General features: G+C 33.7%; 1 protein-coding gene across 1 annotated transcript in view; it reads right to left on the reverse strand.

Annotated features, from left to right (window-relative positions):
* Positions 1 to 337: 337 nt before the first annotated feature.
* Positions 338 to 20,060, reverse strand: part of LOC134243137 (fibrinogen-like protein A) — a 59,008-nt gene continuing 39,285 nt past the window's right edge. The window contains exons 6-9 of the mRNA XM_062725372.1: positions 18,657 to 18,779; positions 12,288 to 12,384; positions 10,503 to 10,667; positions 338 to 585 (exon numbers count right to left, since the gene is read on the reverse strand). Of these exons, the coding sequence (XP_062581356.1) occupies positions 338 to 585; positions 10,503 to 10,667; positions 12,288 to 12,384; positions 18,657 to 18,779 (633 nt within the window). The remainder of the gene's footprint in view (positions 586 to 10,502; positions 10,668 to 12,287; positions 12,385 to 18,656; positions 18,780 to 20,060) is intronic.

Raw genomic sequence — 20,060 nt, forward strand, 5'->3', positions numbered from 1 at the left:
AATTCCTTTTTTTATGACCACTGAGACATGAAAAAATTGTCATTATTTTCGCTAGTACCTCTCAAATAATTCCAATATCATTCATGTGAAAGACTTAGATGTCAATTTTGATGAACCATGGAACAAGTTACTTGGTCCGTATAATTTTGTTGATATAATGCCGATACCCGATGGCCTTGGTCTTCGAATCAACTCAGGAGCTATGCTTACTCAAACCATTTTAACTAAGCCAATCATGTATCTTCACCTAACCAACAGTATGCTTTCAAGTGAATTACTTAAATTTGATTCGCTGAGAAACATTTCTTTAAACCATGATTATACCCCACTGAGTGCTCTAGTTTTTGTTTCTAACCATCATCAAAGTCTGTTTTAATGTCTCAGTTGTTCCTTTCCAGTAATACCATATCGTATATTTCCAACCAAACCGAGCTGACTGGGCGTACTGTCCGTTAAGATTTGCAAAGGCACATTGGTTGTACCACCAACCTCCGTGATATGATACACCACAGTTTAGAACACTTCTGTCATTGTCCTGATCTTTTGTTGTAAATATCATTCTATTGTTATACCACAAACTATCACCTGAAACAAAGTGGAGAGACTGATTATTAATTATTATGCTTCCTGTCAGTCTGTCTCTATATAATCAATATCCATCTATTATCGCATAGTGTTTATTTATTAAGTTTAAGGTAGGTCACTCGTCAGCTTTTTGGAAAAGTTCAGGCAGAAACTCTTACTTCGAAACTATTTATCAAAATTCAATTTTTATAACATATTTAATTTCAACAAAGTTAATGTTTTAGCATTCAACGAAAAAAAAACTGCACAAAAAGCTACAAAGAAGAAAGATTTGCGAGGGACTATTTTTTTGTGGTTGAAGTATATTTAGCAGATAATTCTACAAATCTGCACACTTATTAAATCTAATATCTTAGAACTTTAGTCTCACATACTTTTATTGAAAGAATATTTTCCATTATGATATTGCTAGGAAAATTTAATATATATCTTAATTTGTATTTTTAGAACAAGTTTTACACCTTAATTAAACAAATTTGCCAAATAATGAAGATATGTAAAATAAGTCAATATAAAATTTACACCATTTTTGCCTGAAAATCACATATTTTGACCAAGATTTCAAAATTTACATCACTGACCCCAACTTTCTCTTTCATTATTTTAAAGTACTCGATACTTGTGACTGATCAGCACTTAAGGGGACGAAGGATGTATGGTCACATGACTCAGTTTAATTACGTCATAATCTCTGATAAAATATGTACAAAACGAGATTGAAACCACAGTACTTGTATAATTTTTTGACCGTTTGTTTGCGTTCACCATCTAGTATAAAAATATTTAAAATTTCTTGCAAATATTATTAAATTACGGAATATATTAATCCACTCTTCCGTTTCCCTACACTGCGCGGTCGGCGCGTCGTTGACGTCATAGTGGATCTCTTAGTACAGTAAGATCATACATGGTAAAAACGGGTAGTATAAAATTATAAAAACGGGTCATAATCTGTACATGGTGGGGTATTTTGTGAATTACAGAACGCCAAAAATATTTTTACATGGTTGTTGACGGAAATGTTCTGTGGGTATGTCTTCTTTCGCTTATTTCAGAAATCTGTGACGTCATAGTTGGATTTTCCCGTACTCGAGAAATGTAAACATGGCACGTTTCTCTCATGATCATGTCTCGTTTAACTATGCCCCGTGCAATATTGAGCTCAGCTTCACCAATCGATATTTTTACAGTTAATCAATACCATGACGAACTTGCACTTCAACGTAAATTTTTAAATATTGAATAATAGGATTTTTTGCAAATTAATTTTTTATTGTTTAAGTTGTCTTAAAAAGTACGCAAATTTTCGTCTCCAGATGTGGTGTGACAAAAGAATCTTGCTTTTTCGAATTTTTAAACCTATTCAAACTCTTAAATATTTTAGAAGACACGTGTTCGCTGACATATTTTTTTTATTTATGTTGAAAAAATTCAGTTTTGACCGAGTGATGGGCCCAAAAACATGGAGAATCAAACGTTCACTCATACACTGAGGGGTATAGTATTTGTCACTCAATATCTCAAAAATAAGTCTAGAAACCAATTGATATATCTTTTTTAATGTATGTGGGACATACTAAATTAGGGATATACAAAATATGAAAAAAATTGAACGACAGGTATTTTTTCAGGTAAAGTTCCTTCTTCCCCTTAAGTCGTAAAAAGCTTGATTGAAAAAAAAAGTTTTTTGCATATCTATGCATATTTAGTTTTCAATACCCCAAAATATGTTACTGTTTAGAGCAAAAAGGTCACATAATAATTAACGCGCATTAATTTGCAAGATTTTTTTCAATTATAGATATTATTCAAAATATTTTACATAAAATAAGATCATATTTTTTTGTCATGGTTACATCTGATAAAATATAATTAAGGTTTAAGTAATTAACCAAAGAGTTAAATTTTAAGTGCGAAAAGGTCAACTTCATTGTACCGTAGATCAGTAAGATGAACACTGACCACCTATTTTGTCTGCTATTTTGAGTCACTCTTTACGAGTACTTATCCAAAATATACTTCTCAATAAATCCTTGATTTAACAAATTTTACGAGTGACATACCTTAATAGAATTTTCATAGGATTTAAACAGTGTAAGTATACTATGCCGAATTATTATGATTCCTGTAAGTTTGTCTCTATATAACGCATACCCAAATATTATCGCATAGTGTTCTAAGGATTTTCTATGGCATAAGCATACTATGCAAAATAGTGTACGGCTTCATTTTCTAAAGAAAATACGACAGCGCCCACGCCGGGAATAGAACTCATATGACCCCGAGATCGTCATTCTGCCGCGCTATCGATTTGCGCCGAAGACGCCGTTCTTTGTGATTTCGTATTTTACTATATATACCCTCAATCATTAGCTTTCGTGGATTTAGCGGTTATGCGCCATGTAGTGCTTTAAGTTGGAAGAATTGATACAGTTGCTTTTTGTTACAGATATTAACAATTATCCTCGTTATTTTAATTATTTTAAATCTCACGTATCATCTGTTATTCGTTCATAGGGCCATCGTATGTTTTGCACTGCACCGATTCAAAATTTTCGCTGACGTCATATGTTTTCGTGGTATTTTAGAAATCAGTAATCTATGGTAATCCATTTGGGTAAAAAACATATAAATGTTATAGTTACGAAATTATTACTTTCATTGAGAAAATAAATACATTTATTGCTAGAAAAATTGGAAATAAATTTATTTGTAGCAATTATTAATATTGTGAGCAAGATAATGTTATTACATTGAACACAATTATTAAAATGAAATGAAAATTGAAAAAAAAATTTATTCACACCAACAATACATATTGTGATCAAATAAATGGTTTTAGTTCAATTTTATTCAGTGATGGCTGATTTTGCCGGTAGACCATGGCAAAGGCAATATAAAATGTCATGCCTCCTCAAAACTCTGAACTCAGTGCAAAAACTTAAAAGTGCACCCAGTGGCCGTAATTGTCGAACATGCATTTTACCCATTTAGTGAAGACAATAGACACACAACTACGAAGTTGTTTGGGTTCATATAACTTTACACCAAGCATTTCTTACTCTCCTCTATCTTGGAATTCATTGACTTGACCTGTTTTTTTAAAGAAATAAATAACAAGTTTAAAAATTTCAATGGGAATTGAAGTGGGTGGGTCACATGATCAAATCCTGTGAAGGCCGATGGCCGTTTCTGAAGATTTGATCACGTACCGACCCACTTTAAACATGATATTTATTACTAATGTATACATTTGATACAGACAATTTAGTATTTTCGAATATAAATTATTGCACAAATCGGACGTCGTAGATGTTGAAAAATGACGCAAGGTTTAAATCGGCTTGAATGGCGGTTACGCTTCGAATTCATCAGGCTAAGAGTTCTATGTCGAAAAGAATATTTTGTGAAAGGCTACTTGTGATCAGTAATAGTGAATAACAGCAGATTGTTGTCTGGGAATACCTTCTGAAGATTGATAACAAGAGGCCCAGGGGCCACAGCGCTCACCTGAGCACATCAGCTACAAAAAAGCACATATCAGATCAGAGCTAAAAGTTTATTGAGGTGGGGGGATGAATTTTAACTCCCCAGGGGATCATGTTTTGAACGAACTAAAATCTACATTACCTGAGGATGGTTCCATATAAATATTACTAATCATGGCTTTGAAGTACTTGAAAAGAAGATTTTTAAAGGTTTCCCTATATATTCCTATCTAAGATTTTGGTCGGCCATTTTGGCCCCACCCTACTCCAGGGGTCATGATATGAAAAAAAAGTTGAATCTACACTATCTGAGGATAATTTCAAATGAGTTTCATCTTTCTTGTCTCAATGGTTCTTGAGAAGAAGATTTTTAAAGATTTTTCCTATATATTCCTAATGTAAAACTTTGATCGGCCATATTAGCCCCACCCTACCCCAAGGTTCGTGATTTAAACAAACATGAATCTACAATATATAAGGATGGTTTCACATGACTTTCATCTTTCCTGGCTCAGTGGTTCTTGAGAAGATTTTTGAAAAGCGATACTCATTTTTCCCTAATTTATAATTATCTCGACTTGGAAAAGGGCGTGCCCCTTCATTTGAACAAATGTAAATTCCCTTGACCCATGGATACTTTGTAGCAAGTTTGGTTGAAATTGACCCAGTGGTTCTTGAGAAGAAGATGAAAATGTGAAAAGTTTACAACGACAACAACGACTACGACGACTACAACGACAACAACGACAGACAACGGACAAATTTTGATCAGAAAAGCTCACTTGAGCCTTCGGTTCAAGTGAGCTAATAAAAAGTTGGTGGAATCGGTCGCCAAAATAGATGGATTGGTCCGATGGATGTAAACACTTGAACGAGTCATTTAATTTCCCTGATAGCATAACTATGTTGGGCCAACATTGGCAAAAGGTTGTATGGTTGGCGTTGGGGTAACAACGTTGGGCCAACGTTGGACCAATGTTACCATGCCAACCTTCTCGGCCATGACATAATTCCTCTATTGGTCCAACGTTGGTCCAACGTTAGCAACTTCCATTCAAATTACTTTCCAAGGAAGGAAGGATGTTGATGTTGGCCCAACGTTGGCCCAATATTTTTAATATACCCTTAAAAAGGGTCTTTTAAAGTTGGTAGTAGTAGTTGGCCCAACGTTGGCCCGATGCTCGTAATACACCCTTAAAGAAAATGTCTTATCGAGTTGGTAGTAGTATGTTGGCCCAAAATTGGTCCAATGTTTGTAATACACCCTTAAATAAAGTGTCTTATCAAGCTCGTAGTGGTATGTTGGCCCAACGTTGGCCCAATGTTGTAATACACCCCCTCAAAAAGTCTTATCAAGTCGGTAGTAGTATGTTGGCCCAACGTTGGCCCGATGTTAGCACGAGTGTTCTTTTGTTTAGGTGTTTCAAAGATGGGATATTTATATTGGGCCAACACTGGCCGAATTATATATATAAATACTGCCAACTAAATGATGGTGTCATTCTTATATAGCTGCTGAGCTTTACGTTGGGACAACGTTGGTTCTAATATAAGTATTAATGTAGATGTACATTCTGAAATAATTAAGAGGACATTCTATGTCCATGCTTTTGACTGGATGACTGTTTTTGTTCAGATCTGATATTTTCAGCATTTTAACTTTGAACAAAAGTGATCACAGCACCAAAGAGTGTTTTATTGTATTTTTTAACTGTGCGCATGCATGCTTATTTATTTGAAATAAAACCCTATGAATTATGAATTTTTTACATGAGCGCTGTATTCATGAGAATTTAGAGAAGACTGAATAAGTTCTCAGGAACAGGATGTGAATGAAGCCCACATATACATAAATCAAAATGACACAGCTTTATAATTAAATTGAAACAAAAGTTTGGCGTTCGCTTAAGCTTGCGAGTCGCGCGGCGATTCAAACACCAGACTGTGGGGTGAGCTGACAGATTCAATTGCTCACAGGTGGTGATAGACTGAAAATGCAGGGCAAGTAAGAAGAAGTTGAATTCAAATTTGTGGATTATGTTCTTGCTATAGCTGCATTTAGAAGCGATGTAAGTATATTTATTTTTATTTATTCAGGTTTACTGTTAAAATTGATTCGGAATTCATTCTTTTCATGTTTTCTGCACACAAGCACTGTAAGTTAATGTAAATACAAATATATTTATAACTTATGTGTATACAGTTTGCAAATATATGTATTTCAAACTTTATTTACAATAACTTCTAGAGCTCATTAAAAATACAATGAAAAACAAGTTAAATAACATCTTATAAGTTGTTTCTATCTTATTCTTAACTGTCTATTAAAGACACGATTGTAACAAAGAAATTAAGGTTTATAGATCAACATGCACTAATAATATTATTATACATCAATCTTTAAAGACTTCAATTGAAGTATATTATTTATTCATTAGTTGGACCAGTAATTGTATCGTTTCTAATATCAAATTATTTTGTATTTTCAGACAGAGACTGCAAGGAAAACAAATGTTGATGCAGTAAATAACAATGAAATCGAAGAACTGAATGAACATGATGAAGTGTATGAAGTACGAGTGTGTATGATAAAGATAAAGATGAAGAAAACGGGAGGCGACGAAGGGAGGGAAAAAAAAGAGCGGGAATACAACAAACGGACAGTGATAGAGGAAGTGAGCCCTGATTTAGAACTTTGAATTGATAATTTTTCATACTTTACCTCAATTGTCTATTTTAACATTTAATATGAAATTATGATTGATGTGTATAAAATATTTTCACAGTGAATCATTAGTAATGTTTTTATTGAACATGTCCATGTATGCATTATAAATGCAGGTTGAATTGTGTATTAATTTTTTAAACAGTCATAAAATGGGTTTATGTAAAGAATCATTTAATCAATTGCAAATGTTTCTATGTAATAAGAACGTTGACCCAACAATTTACCATCTGACATTGTAACAAAGGGTCAACATTGGGCCTACCTAACCAACCAGTTGTTAAGGTTGGCTGTTAGTTGGCATACACTAATAACTTCGTTGGCCCAACAATATACCATCTGACATTTCAACAAAGGGCCAACGTTGGGCCAACCTATCCAAGCAGTTATTAAGGTTGGCTGTAAGTTGGAATACAATTTTACCTACGTTGGCCCAACAATATGCCAACATGTTGGACCAACGTTGGGCCGATAAGCAAAATTACCGTGGGCCAACGTAAGGTTACCAACAGTGGGCCAATGTTGGAAAAAAATTGGACCAACGTTGGCCAAACTATGTCTTGCTATCTGGGTTGCAATCAAGCAATAAATTTGATCAAAAACATTCAATCTACGATTTCATTAACTAGTTTATGAAGTCATCATTTTGATGTAAACACGGAGACAATGGCGACAGCTTACATTAATCTACAACGAGCTGTTTGTCAGCTGTTCGTGACGTGTTTTGATATTTTCCAACAGATTTATTTTATCGTGAGTAGAATTTAATGAAAAAATTATAGTTTATCAAGAAGATTAAAGTTAAGGACTTCCCAAAAAATAGGAATAAACGTTCGAGACTGTGCAGCTGAAAAAAGTAGCATTAAACTTGTAAACAAACTTATAAAGGCTAGTTTCTATCGGTTTATATTCTTTATGTACACAGGTTAAATCGATAGTCAAAAAATTGTATGAAATACTTGTTCACAATGTAAATAAAGTAATTATTATTTTACTTGCTAATCTTGTTCATTTTTATACATGTAGAGAAATTTAAGTCATTTTATATTTTGCTCCGGTATATATTATTGCGCCATATTGATCTCTGAAAAACGTCAGGGAATAGTCCAAAGAACTAACTACAAATAGTCCAAAGAAGTCTTCACCACTGTACGTAAAGGATGCTTCTGCTGCAAGTCTGTCAGCAGATGGGTAGTCCATTTTCTGATCCTGTGTTTGACTGCGAAGTTTACGACATTTCCAAATCTCAAAATGACACTGTACACCGCAGAACTGCAGTCAGTAATCCAATACGTACATGTTTTTGATCTTCTCTTATTCGTGGTGATACTTCGTCCTTGGTGTCTGCTGTGTTTATGAAAGTGTTAGTGTGGGCACTGACCATACCCGATAGCACTCGCATCTGTAGCTTCGCTACGACAACATGTCCAGTGTTCTCAGGTTTTAAACATATCTCGATTTTCAAGGAACCAAGCTGCTGGAGATCATTTCTCCAACATCTCCATCAAGGCATTAAGTTCTCTGGAAGAGGGCTATCCCAATCTGTTTGGTTTCTACACATTTCTTGCAAGATTTGCTTCCCAACTAGGACGAAATGTTCTGTAAATGTTAGTGGGTCGTCTAATAAGAGGTCGGTTCTTAAACTGATGAGTCTGTGAATACACCAGTGTACACCTAGAGTTATTTTCGCAATATGTAAAGGCTTTGTCGCATCATGTGTTTTCAGCCATGAACTTAGGAATAACGTAAATCATAAATTACCTCAAAGTACAAAAGAGTTTTTACTGTAAGATTTGCTTCCCAACCAGGACGAAAGATTTTGTAAATGTCAGTGGGTCAAATACGAACGATTACTTCATCTTGTAATAAATACGGGTCTTAACGGTAATCTTAAACTGAAATGAGTCTGTGAATACACCACTGTATACCTAGAATTATTTTCGCAATATGTGAAGGCTTTTTCCCATCATGTGCTTGCAGTCATGAACATAGGAATAACGTAAATCATATAAATTACCTCAATGTACAAAAGAGTTCTAACTACGGAAGTATCTGCGGGCGTAACAATACTTTTGGATGAGATGCAATAGGAAGGTATACGTTATGAAATTATACAGAAATTTTGAGTTAATCCAAGCACCTTTAAATAAAAAATCTTATAATTAATTAGTTTTTTTTTAAATAAAACGCAAAATTCTGCAACAAATATATACTTTTCTTTTCTTCTTCTGAGGAAAAGTCATTAATAAATTCATAGAGGTTACGTCTGCATTCATATTTCTCATCTATCAAACAAGATCAAACGTATCCTGAGTAAAAGTACTATATACATAATTATCACATTGTGATATAACACGAAACTAACGATGCAAATAAATACAGACTAACAGTGTCCGGATACACGATGCAAATAATTTTGCGATATACGCGATATACATTGAAAGATTCGAGTTATAACGCAAAGAATAGATATTTTTTAAACCAAAGACAATAAGGACAGTGGGCTTTAATTGTTAACAGAAATAAAAATTATCACTAATAATTAAAAAGGGAAAAACGATACTACTTGTGACAATTTTTAGTACATGAAATACTTTGAATTTATCTTGTTTTAATGCAACAATAGTAATCTTGTTATAGTTTTGTTAACACCAGCAATCGACAACAGATAGTGGTACACACTTTGAGCTGATCACTTTTTGTGTCAATGAAATGGAACAGCAAAGACAAATTGATTGAGTACTGTTATTATTTATTTTTTAACAAATTAAATCATCCCTTTCTCTTCATGAGACTTTGATGACCTCTAAGCTGCAAGTATATTTGCTAAAATCATGTGACTCTAAAATCACGTGACCAGTCTAAATAAAAAAATTTAAATGTTCTGAACATGTAGATTTGAATCACAATATATTTTCTGATATCAGTAAAGTCCTAAAAAGAATAGCAAATCCTAATAAATTATGTATTTTTTGTATAAAAAATTAGTAGATATTTCCATTTGTACATGTAACCTTTTTAACTGTAGTGCGTACATAAGGTTTTGCCCATGGAGTAAAATTTCTACGTAGAAAAATGATCTTCGGTCAATATTCTTCAGAGGTCACTTTTTGTCGTGACATCTGCAATATTGTCAATTGTTCTTTATCTCCATACATTTCTTATATGTACAAACGAGCAAACCGTGTCATGCATGAAGAATATGTAACGTCAAATACCTGTATATGATGTACCTTCAGATACCTGTACAATATGATCGTAAAATACCCGTACAATATGTAGCATGAAATACCGGTACAAATTGACCGTTAATATCTGTACAATATAACCGTCAAATACCTGTAAAATGTGTACCATCAAATACGTGTACAATATAACCGTCAAATACCTATACATGATGTTCCATTAAATACCTGTACAATATGACCGTAAAATACTGTAGAATATGACATTAAAATACTTGTACAATATGACCGTAAATACCTGTACAATATGACCCTAAATACCTGTACAATGTGTACCATCAAATACCGGTACAATATGTACCATCAAATACCTGTACGATTTGGACAGTCAGGTACCAGTACAATTGTTACAGTCAAATATCTGTTCAATATGTATATTCAAATACCTGTAGAATATGTACAGTCAAATTATTTAAGTAACCTTGATCCTACGGTACCTGGGCGGATCACACTACTCACCCGCAGTTCCGCTGTATCCGGACACTGTTAGTCTGTATTTACTGTCTTCATCTCCGATGTAAAATGTGGTGTACACAGCGTACGCCTGTTCTCCGTTATGTCTCTGGAGATCAACTCGGAGTTCCTGGTTTTTATTCATTGTTAAGGTGTGAATTGCATCATTCCCTATATAAATGAAGAAAAACAAATGAAAATTTAACTACAAATAACAAACAACACGAACATTTTAATTTATTTAATTTTTGGGATGACCTGTCACTAGCTAAGGAACAAAAATTAGAAGTCATAAAAACAAAGGAAACAGATAAACAAATAATTATAAAAACCAAGCAGGCCACAGCTAAACGACCAAACATCAGATTTTTACAGTGTTAAATGTTTAATTTGAAGTTTATAAACTTTTGTAAAGAAAAGAAACCAGAGCGCTTGTAAATTCGTGCATAAGATCATGGTGGGTGAGCCATGTCAACTGGATGTGCTCAGTCCATTCAACACCTGACCCAACCTCAGAAATTTCCTGTGTCCTTTCATCATTCCCGCTTGAAGAAATTGTACTTTTTATTGAATTTTTGAAATCAAATGCTGTTGGATGTCTTTGTTTTTTTATGCCCCGCCATGAATATATCCAGGGCATATAGTATTAGTCATGTCCGTCTTCCGTCCTTCTGTCCTGTTTAGCTGTCCTTCCGTCACACTATGCGTTTAACGCAGTTCAAAGATCAGTTTCAAAGAAACTATCCAAGACATTTTTATCAAACCTCGAATGCTTGTAGATATCGATGAGAACTATGCAACTGGATCTACATTTTTTGACCTTGACCTTTCCTTTGATCTTGACCTCACTTTTCTTACATTAGTGTTTAGCTCAATTTTAAACATACCATTCAAGGTGGTGTTATCAATCTTCACATGTTGAAAAATATTGATGAGCGCTATTTGACTGAATCAACTTTTTTGACCGTGACCTTTTCTTTGACCTTGACGACACTTTTCTTAAATTAATGTTCAACTCAGTTTTAAAGAAACCATTTAAGATATTTTATCAAACTTCATATACTGACGAGAACTATTCAACTGCATCAACTTTTTTGACCTTGACCTTTCCTTTGACATTGACCTCATTTTCGTAAATTAGTGTCAAACTTAATATGCTGATATATACATACTGATGTAAGCAATTCAACTACATCAACATTTTTGACCTTGACCTTTCATTTTACAATACCTAACTTATATCAAATTGTTTTTTTTTGTCAGTTTAAATGAACCAATCATAGTTTTTTTTTTCAATTGTATATGATGATGCTACCTGTTGAGAGCTTTTCAACGGTTTATGACCTTTGCCTTACCATTTCCCTTGATCACACTTTTCCTAATTAGTGCCAAACTTCATATGGGGTTACTTGCTGATGTAAGCAGTTAAAGTGCATCAACATTTTTGACCTTGTCCTTTCCTTTGACCTTAACCTAATTGAATTTAGTGGGTTAGATTTAGGGTTAAACTTTATATGCTGATACATGCTGATGTAAGCAATTCAACTGCATCGCTTTTCAAGATATTCTGAAAAAATTTCATACAAATTTTCATGTTGTATTACTTAAACATACCCTCGGCGGGGCATTCATGTCCTATGAACATATGTCTAGTTTATCAATGTTTTCCACATTTCTTTGTCGAAAATATTGAACCTTTCAGGTAAACTGGGCATGAATATATGTTTATTCTGCTTTGATAAAACAATTCAAATTAATGAGGTTTTTCTTTAAATTATCATAAGATCATACCTATCCAGTAGTTTTTAGAGGAATTCCCAAATCCTTGCCTATACTCTATCCATGTCCTGTAAAAATCCACGTCTCCATCCTCTCGTTTCTGAATGACCTGGGAAATATATTGAATATTTTAATTTTTAATTCTTAAAAAAATAACATTAACCTTTATGTTTCATTCGTCTCAAATATCATTTGAGTTTCAAGTAAAAATATGTCTGCGTATTTTATTTGTGATATAAAGGCGTTTTATAGCAATGAGTAATATAGAGTTTCACATTATACATTCATGTCTTCCTCATAATACCAGAAAATGAAATAATTTGCAACTTTAAACTGCATTAGCATAATAAACAGCAATAAAACTTATCAATGCATTTAAAAAGTTGCTAGTTAAATCCTATACAGCTGGTTAAATACAAAACACTGATCTTGATGAACTTGTCAATCATGACGTCATTTTTGTAAAAATGACGTATTTCATGTGCTGTGAGAGGCAGATTGGGGGATTTTTTTACAATGAAAAATGCGTTTTATTATAAAACAGAATGTTATTCACAGGTTTTAAGTAGGTTATTAATACCAATGTATATCCTTTGTTTACTGCGATTATTCATTAACTATCGGGAGAATGTATTTAAATAATTTTGTCGTGTTTTTATGTTCAAGTTAGGTATAAGTTTCACCGAGGTGCCTCATTAGATCGTTCTTTCACAAGGGCATCCACTAAATTAATCTTAACCATTTTTTGAATATAAAGAAAAGATATGTTCCTTAATTTGAAAAGTGCTGCTGCTTTCTTTAAAACGGGAGGTTGACTTTATAAGTACACAAAATATTTGGTATAAGTCAAACATATTTCGACATGGGCTTATTTACTTGAAATTTTAACTATTAAAACGTGAATTCTTTTCAAAGCAGCAGCACTTTGCAGAACGCACAGATTATACAGAAACAGTTAATAGCTTGATTTTTTAATTTCAAATAGGGTATGCCCTTGCGATATTGAACTTTGTTCGTGACCTACATGCAGCATACTTACTATGCATTCAGCACGTGACTGTCCATCGATGGGACCAAACTTTATACAGTACAGAGTAGGTTATACTATGCTTTTTCCATAAGTATTTAAGTTCTGTGATAATAAAACAGCTGAATAAAAATAAATTCAGTTTTAAGAATAATTCCCGTTTTTGCACTTCTATTTTCCGTTGATTTCTTATAGTAGGCCTTAACAGTGCCGCGTTGCGTTTCAAATGCGGTTACTTACGCAGGAGCTCTGCTGCGGAAATGGTTTCTAGTTACGCTAAATGTAAGGTATAAAGCCATCATAATAATATTTTGTTAGATTTGTTTTTACAATAATGCAAAATTTCCTCTAAAAATTACGTAATACATATTCTTAATAGTTTCAATCTCTAGAGGCATTCAACATTACCATTTATACATGTTTTAGGTCTTTGTTCCCATGAACACAAAACTTCAGCATCTTCAAAGATAGCCCAAATACACTAATAGATAAAAATTTCCATGACATACATTTATATGTTATCATGCAATCTTCCTTTGATTGTTTCAATGCTTTTGGGAAATAAAAGATCTTACAATTGCTGATATCAAGCTAGTATGTATAAAGAAAAAAATTCTACTTTCTTTTCTCCAACATCTTATATAATTTTTAAGCTTATTTGCAGGTGCGTTTTTAGATCCAGGAACGTTATACCAAGGAATAAGAAACAAGTCAATGAATGGTAAAGAATCAGAAAACTAGAGTGAACATGAAAGCTTCATTAATCCCCTTCCCCGCAGTCACGCATTTAACGCATATACCATTTCCTATTTCTAACGCAAAATCACGCATATACCGTTTCCCCGCAATCACGCATTTTCACGCACTTTAAAAAGTTCATTATAATCTTCAATTTATTGCCAAATTCCTTCTATTTTATACTTATTAAATCAAATAAAATAAGAAAAGTAAGTTTCCTATTAAAAAATTACGTCCTAATATCATTTACGCTAAACTTTAGAGAAACTTGTGCCATGCTATAAAGTGCTTGCGGGGAAATGGGAAAGTCATATTTCTATGAAGTGAACGTTAAGTGTATGTTTCATAACATTTCAGTAAGTTGTAAAGAGTTAAGAGAATGTAACATTTTTTCGATCAATTTTCATTCATTGTCAGCTTTCAGAAGCGGTCAATTATAATTATAACAACTTATGCTTGCCAAATTTCAACAAGTAATATTTGTTGATGTATGATTGACATTAAAACACATAGCAAATTTGATAGACATCATTTCGGAAGTAATTTACACTGTTTTTTTAAGAAACGTTTGTCGTTAAAAAAAAGCTTAGTATTCAAAGGTCACCCTATAGTTTGAAAAATGAGTGAAAACGACATTCAAACAGATGATCAAAACTTTAATCTATTGCTTGGAACCCTCTACACAAAATTTATCGTAAGATGTACTTGACAAAAACAGCGAAGTTCTGACAAGAGCAAAGAATTGCAAGAGCACAAAGACAAATGCAATTTTCTTAGATATTAGTAGTATTGTTGTTGTTCAAATTCGTATTCGGGAGAGACAGTTTAATTTCTTGAGGAGTCTAGAAAGCAAATTTTGTGCAAAAAGAAAAAACGAAAAGTTAATTAGAGGAATGACCCAGAATCAGGAATCCACTATATTAAATTTCTTCATGACGGCGTCCAAACCCGCACGCCCTTAAGAGTGAAGGAGTTTTGGGGATAAACAGAAAGTTAATGTTTTATAACATTAACAATATTCGCCAGATCTTTTACCTTTAGACTTGTTTCTATTTCCAAACTTGAAAAAAAAACACTTTTCAGAAAAAAGAAACAAGTCAAGGAAATCATAGGATCTGCAATTTTTCAGTGTATTAAAGGTCATACCCAAGAAGGAGTTCTAAAACAAATCTGAAATTGGATAAAAAATGTTACGGACATGTGTTTTAATTAAGAGAATTTTAAGTTAAATCATTAAGGCTAAATCATTGAAAAGCGTCCTTTGCTTCTTTCCGAGCACCGAGAACATTATTTATTGAACAACCCTCGTACTTCGTCTAATGCAGGAAAGTAGATTAGGAAAAAAATTTAGAAATTATAATTGTATAGCTCAGTGCAGTATACAAACAACACAGATAAACGTAAGTGCAATATAATATAAACACAGGTAATGCAAGATAACCAGCACGAACAGGGGTCGCCATTCCACGCCGATACCCGTGACTATAAAGCAATCAGTTGTAACGAATGCGAAGAGTATACCCTAGCATTGATGTATCGTAGATAATGTTATCGAAAATGGCGAATTCCTATTTACGAGGAGTGTACAGCTTTAAGTGCCTTAATGTAATTCAATGTAAATCTATTTCTTTCTGATATCATGCGGCGCACATCATCGACATCAATGATGTCCAGAAAAATTTCAATCGAACAAATCAATTGTTATCTTGTGACTCTCCTTTTTTCCTTTTGATTTTCTTTTAAAAATTTCTTTACACTACAAAGCCTTAATGACTAAATGTTCTACATATAAAAAACTTATCTTTAAAATAAGTTCTATGGCATTTTATGTAGAAAAGCACAATTTTCAAATTCGATCTCCCTTTTCTCTTCTTGTCCGTTTAAATCAAAGTGTATTGACCATGCTTAGTTTAAACCCAAATTTCTTTTCAATAACAAAAATCGTGGGGTTTTTGTGATAAAAAAAAGTCTTAAATAGTATTATTTAAATGTGAAAAAAATTAAATTAAATTCTTTTACATTTATTATGACAAACAGTTTTTTGCTTTACTTATTGAACGACCCCTGTGGCCAATAAAACAATTTATTGGCCAATAAAACAATTTATTGACCATTCGGTAGCTAATCATTCTAGTATATGAAATAATCACCGTCCACCCCCTCCATCTGTCGTCATGTCACAGTAGAACTCTCTCCGGGTGTTGTCGATGTGAAACCTTGACAATAAAACACACTACTCACCGTCCACCCCCTCCATCTTTCATCATGTCTGTTACATTAAAATCTACATTTATATGAATTGTCAATATTCGAACGCGATGCAAAATTCCATTTCCCCGTGGTGAACCTCCGTTTACTCTATGTACATAATTTACTCTTTTTAAACCTCAAATCACTGGACTTTGAAAGTAAGTTTGAGTCCGTGCGGCAGTTGGACACTGCAGTCCTGATAGAGAAGGACGTTATTATACTTTTCTAGAGATTTTGTTAAAGATATCTTGTAATAAAACAGTCATGGCAGACTTCACCATAATTAATCTGTTATTGCCAATATGTAGGATCCTACTATTCTGAGGTAAGCCTTGTTTTTATTGTTTATTAAATATAAATGCTGTAAATATCTTAAAACAACTAGTTTCGGAATTTCTCAACAAGGTCAGCCTTAACTGTTTTGCTATTTGCGAATCATTATTTTTTCATATTTCTAATTACGTTATTATGTTCCCCAAACGAAGTTGGGGAACATATTGTTTTTACTCTGTTTCTTCTTCTTATTATTATTATTATTTTTCTTCTCGGGAAAATTTTGTCCGCGAATGATCTTGTAAACTACACATCCGATTTAGGTGAAATGTTTTTAGGGTCAGTAGACATGTTATGTAGATTTGCGGAACGAAGGTCATTTTGCGCGCACGTGCTTGCAAGAGCGTGCACGTGAAACACATGAAATGACCGATTTAATTGATATAGGCGTAACTTTTTACATTTTTTTATGAAATGCGTTAAAACTCATAATATAAGGATATATAAGTAGCATAGACAATATCATATGATCAAAATTGCTACATCTCACGTGCATGCACGTGCGCTTCGCTCTGATTGGCTGAAACTAAAGTCTCAATATCTTTCTTGTTTTTTGACAAAATCTTTTGAAATTTTGAACATAGCCATGCATTAGGTCATCCTACAACATAATATATAGCAATTATCATGAAAACACGTGCATGCACGTGTGCTGCAATCTGATTGGCTGAAACTTTAAATAGCTATAACTCCCTTGGTTTACAACCAGACGGGGTGGGATTTGGAACATAGATAGATATAATGGGCTTCTACAAGAAGCTATGGTCACCTTGCACATGCATGCACGTGCGTGTACATGCGCTGCAATCTGATTGGCTTAAACTTTAAACAGCTATAACTTCCTTGGTTTACAACCAAACGGGGTGGGATTTAGAACATAGATAGATGTAATGGACTTCTACAAGAAGGTATAGTCACCATGCTCATGTATGCACGTGCGTGCACGTGAAAAGAGTAAAATAAAAAATACACTTGAATGAGCGTATATATTTTTTTTTATACTTTTGGATTAAATACTTTAATATTTAGTATATCAAAATATATAGATTGTGTAGACAAGATGATATGGTCATTACGCACATGCATTCACATGCGCAAGCGTGCATTGCTTAAATTTGAATGAACTTGGTACACTTCTGGGTAAACGTTGTTAAAGTCTTAAATGATAGAGTTTGTCCTATTTAATGAAGCCTCCAGGGAATATGGCACCAAAAGGGAGTTGGGGAGCGTTTGGGGAACATCTGTAACGGTCCCCGTTACAATTAGCACTAGTTTATATGTACAGTTAGTCAAAAGTGTTCGAGTAATGATTGTATAATGTCTCGTTCATTTTCTTTAGTATGCTTTTGTTCTGTAATATTTGTAACAAAGTGTCCAGTAAAAGATATAGTATTGTCGTAAAGCATCTTTATTCTATTTGTACGCCATATGTGCAATTTGTAAAGTATATGTCTACCTTGACATTATATTGTGCACGGGTAATTAACAGATCCTTAAACTGTGTGTGTGGATGTCATTGTACCAAACACGGTAACATCTAGAGTCTTTAGTGCAAAACATATACCTTTTCCTTGTGTGTGTATGTGTGTGTAGACCTCCACGACAGTAGGACAGGAGGAAGGATTTCCAAACCAGTCCGGAGACCAATTGTATCCGTATTAAGGACAACGGTCATCGCCCAGCTGAACACTGACAGTTTTCCAGTTTATGTTGTTTATTTTGGTTTATTAATCAATTCAAAGGGGTAGTTTGGATCAACATCCTAGGAGTCTGCTCATTAACATGAAAATGTCACAGTAAACCTCTCTCAAGGTGTTGTCGATGTATAACATTTACAATAAAACACACTACTCAACGTCCATCCCTCCATCTATCGTCATGTCACAGTAGACCTCTCTCGAGGTAATGTTGATGTATAACGTTGAAATAAAACACACTACTCACCGTCCATAATCCTCCGTCTGTCGTCATGTCATAGTAAACCTCTTTACAGGTGTTGTCGATGTATAATATTGACAAAACATGCAACTCACCGTCCATCCTCCTCCATCGGTTGTCATGTCACAGAAGACCTCTCTCCGGGTGTCAGGGAAAATAACATAAACTCCATCTTGTCCTCTTTTACTTGGTTCTCTTTTCAAAATCTCTGAACAATCCTTGAATATTTTTTCTATTCAAAATATTTAATATATGGAGATAACGAACACAATTCAATCTCATGAGTCCATTCACTCAGTACAAATAAGGTGCAGAGTAAACACAAATCGCTAACACGCGTTATTCACTTTGTTTGCACACACAGTTGCAGGTATGATGCTATATTTTGCCAAAAAATAATGATTCAACGCCCAAATATTAATAGCAGTGAAGGAGAAAATTCAGGAGTACTTGCAAACAATATATTCGAACCTTGGTTTGTAGGTAAACCAAATTTCTGAAGTTTAAAATTAAAGAAAAGGATACCGTCCCCCTTCCCTGAACCACACCTGCGACCAAAAAAGTGTTGTAACAATTTAAGTTCAAAAGACGAAATGGATTCCAGGTGATTTTGTTAATATACGAGGGGCATTTCAAAAGTTCTGGCAACTGTTTAATAAAAAATTAACCGTTTTACGGAAATTATTGAGTATGATATCATTTGAAATATCAGAAAAATATACACATATTGTGACGTCACCTTATAATTTTTATGACGTAATAACTCCGAAAATGACGTCAGAATACAAAATGTTTAGGATACTGACCATAAAAATGACATAACAAAAGACACAATTGGATCAAATTAAAATTTTCAAGACAACTTTTGCTCATTACTCGGATGCAAGCTATCGGACGCAAATGCCAGTTGGTGGAATGTTTACATAGACTACAATTTATCATATGGTGTTCTATTTCGCAGATCTTCTTGTTCTGAAATGGATTTAGCGAGTATCAAAAACTCGCTCAAACTATTGCCTGAAATAGACCTAACTGTGAGAAAAAGACGAAGTTGACAGTCAAAGAAAAATAGGCGATCGTGTTAGAAAATTTGATGGCATAAATTCGTCAGATCTGTCGATGAAGGCTCAAGAGAAGTTAAGTTTAGTGTGCCCCATATTTACTGTAAAATACAAAATGGCGGCGGCGGAGTTTTAACCCCACCGTACCTCCACATATTCACAAATTTTAATGCATGGAAATAAATAAGATTTTACATGTTTTTGTAATTTATATTCATATCTTGGATTCAAAAGTCAAAAACAGTAGTGATGTTTGGAGCGCCGAAGTTGAATTGATATGAAAAATATGCACAGAATCAAGTCAGGGACAAGATTTAGTACATTTTATTCGTAAACGGTAAGAGTCCTGATACTCAAAATATATTTGAAGAAAATTGCATTAATATACTTCAGTTTAATAAAGGACATGTTTTATCACAAACAATGGAGAGCTATATA

This window comes from Saccostrea cucullata, unplaced genomic scaffold (assembly GCF_032062105.1).
Source record: "Saccostrea cucullata isolate Sc308-1 unplaced genomic scaffold, CSIRO_AGI_Scuc_v1 ctg1610, whole genome shotgun sequence".
Classification (NCBI taxonomy): domain Eukaryota; kingdom Metazoa; phylum Mollusca; class Bivalvia; order Ostreida; family Ostreidae; genus Saccostrea; species Saccostrea cuccullata.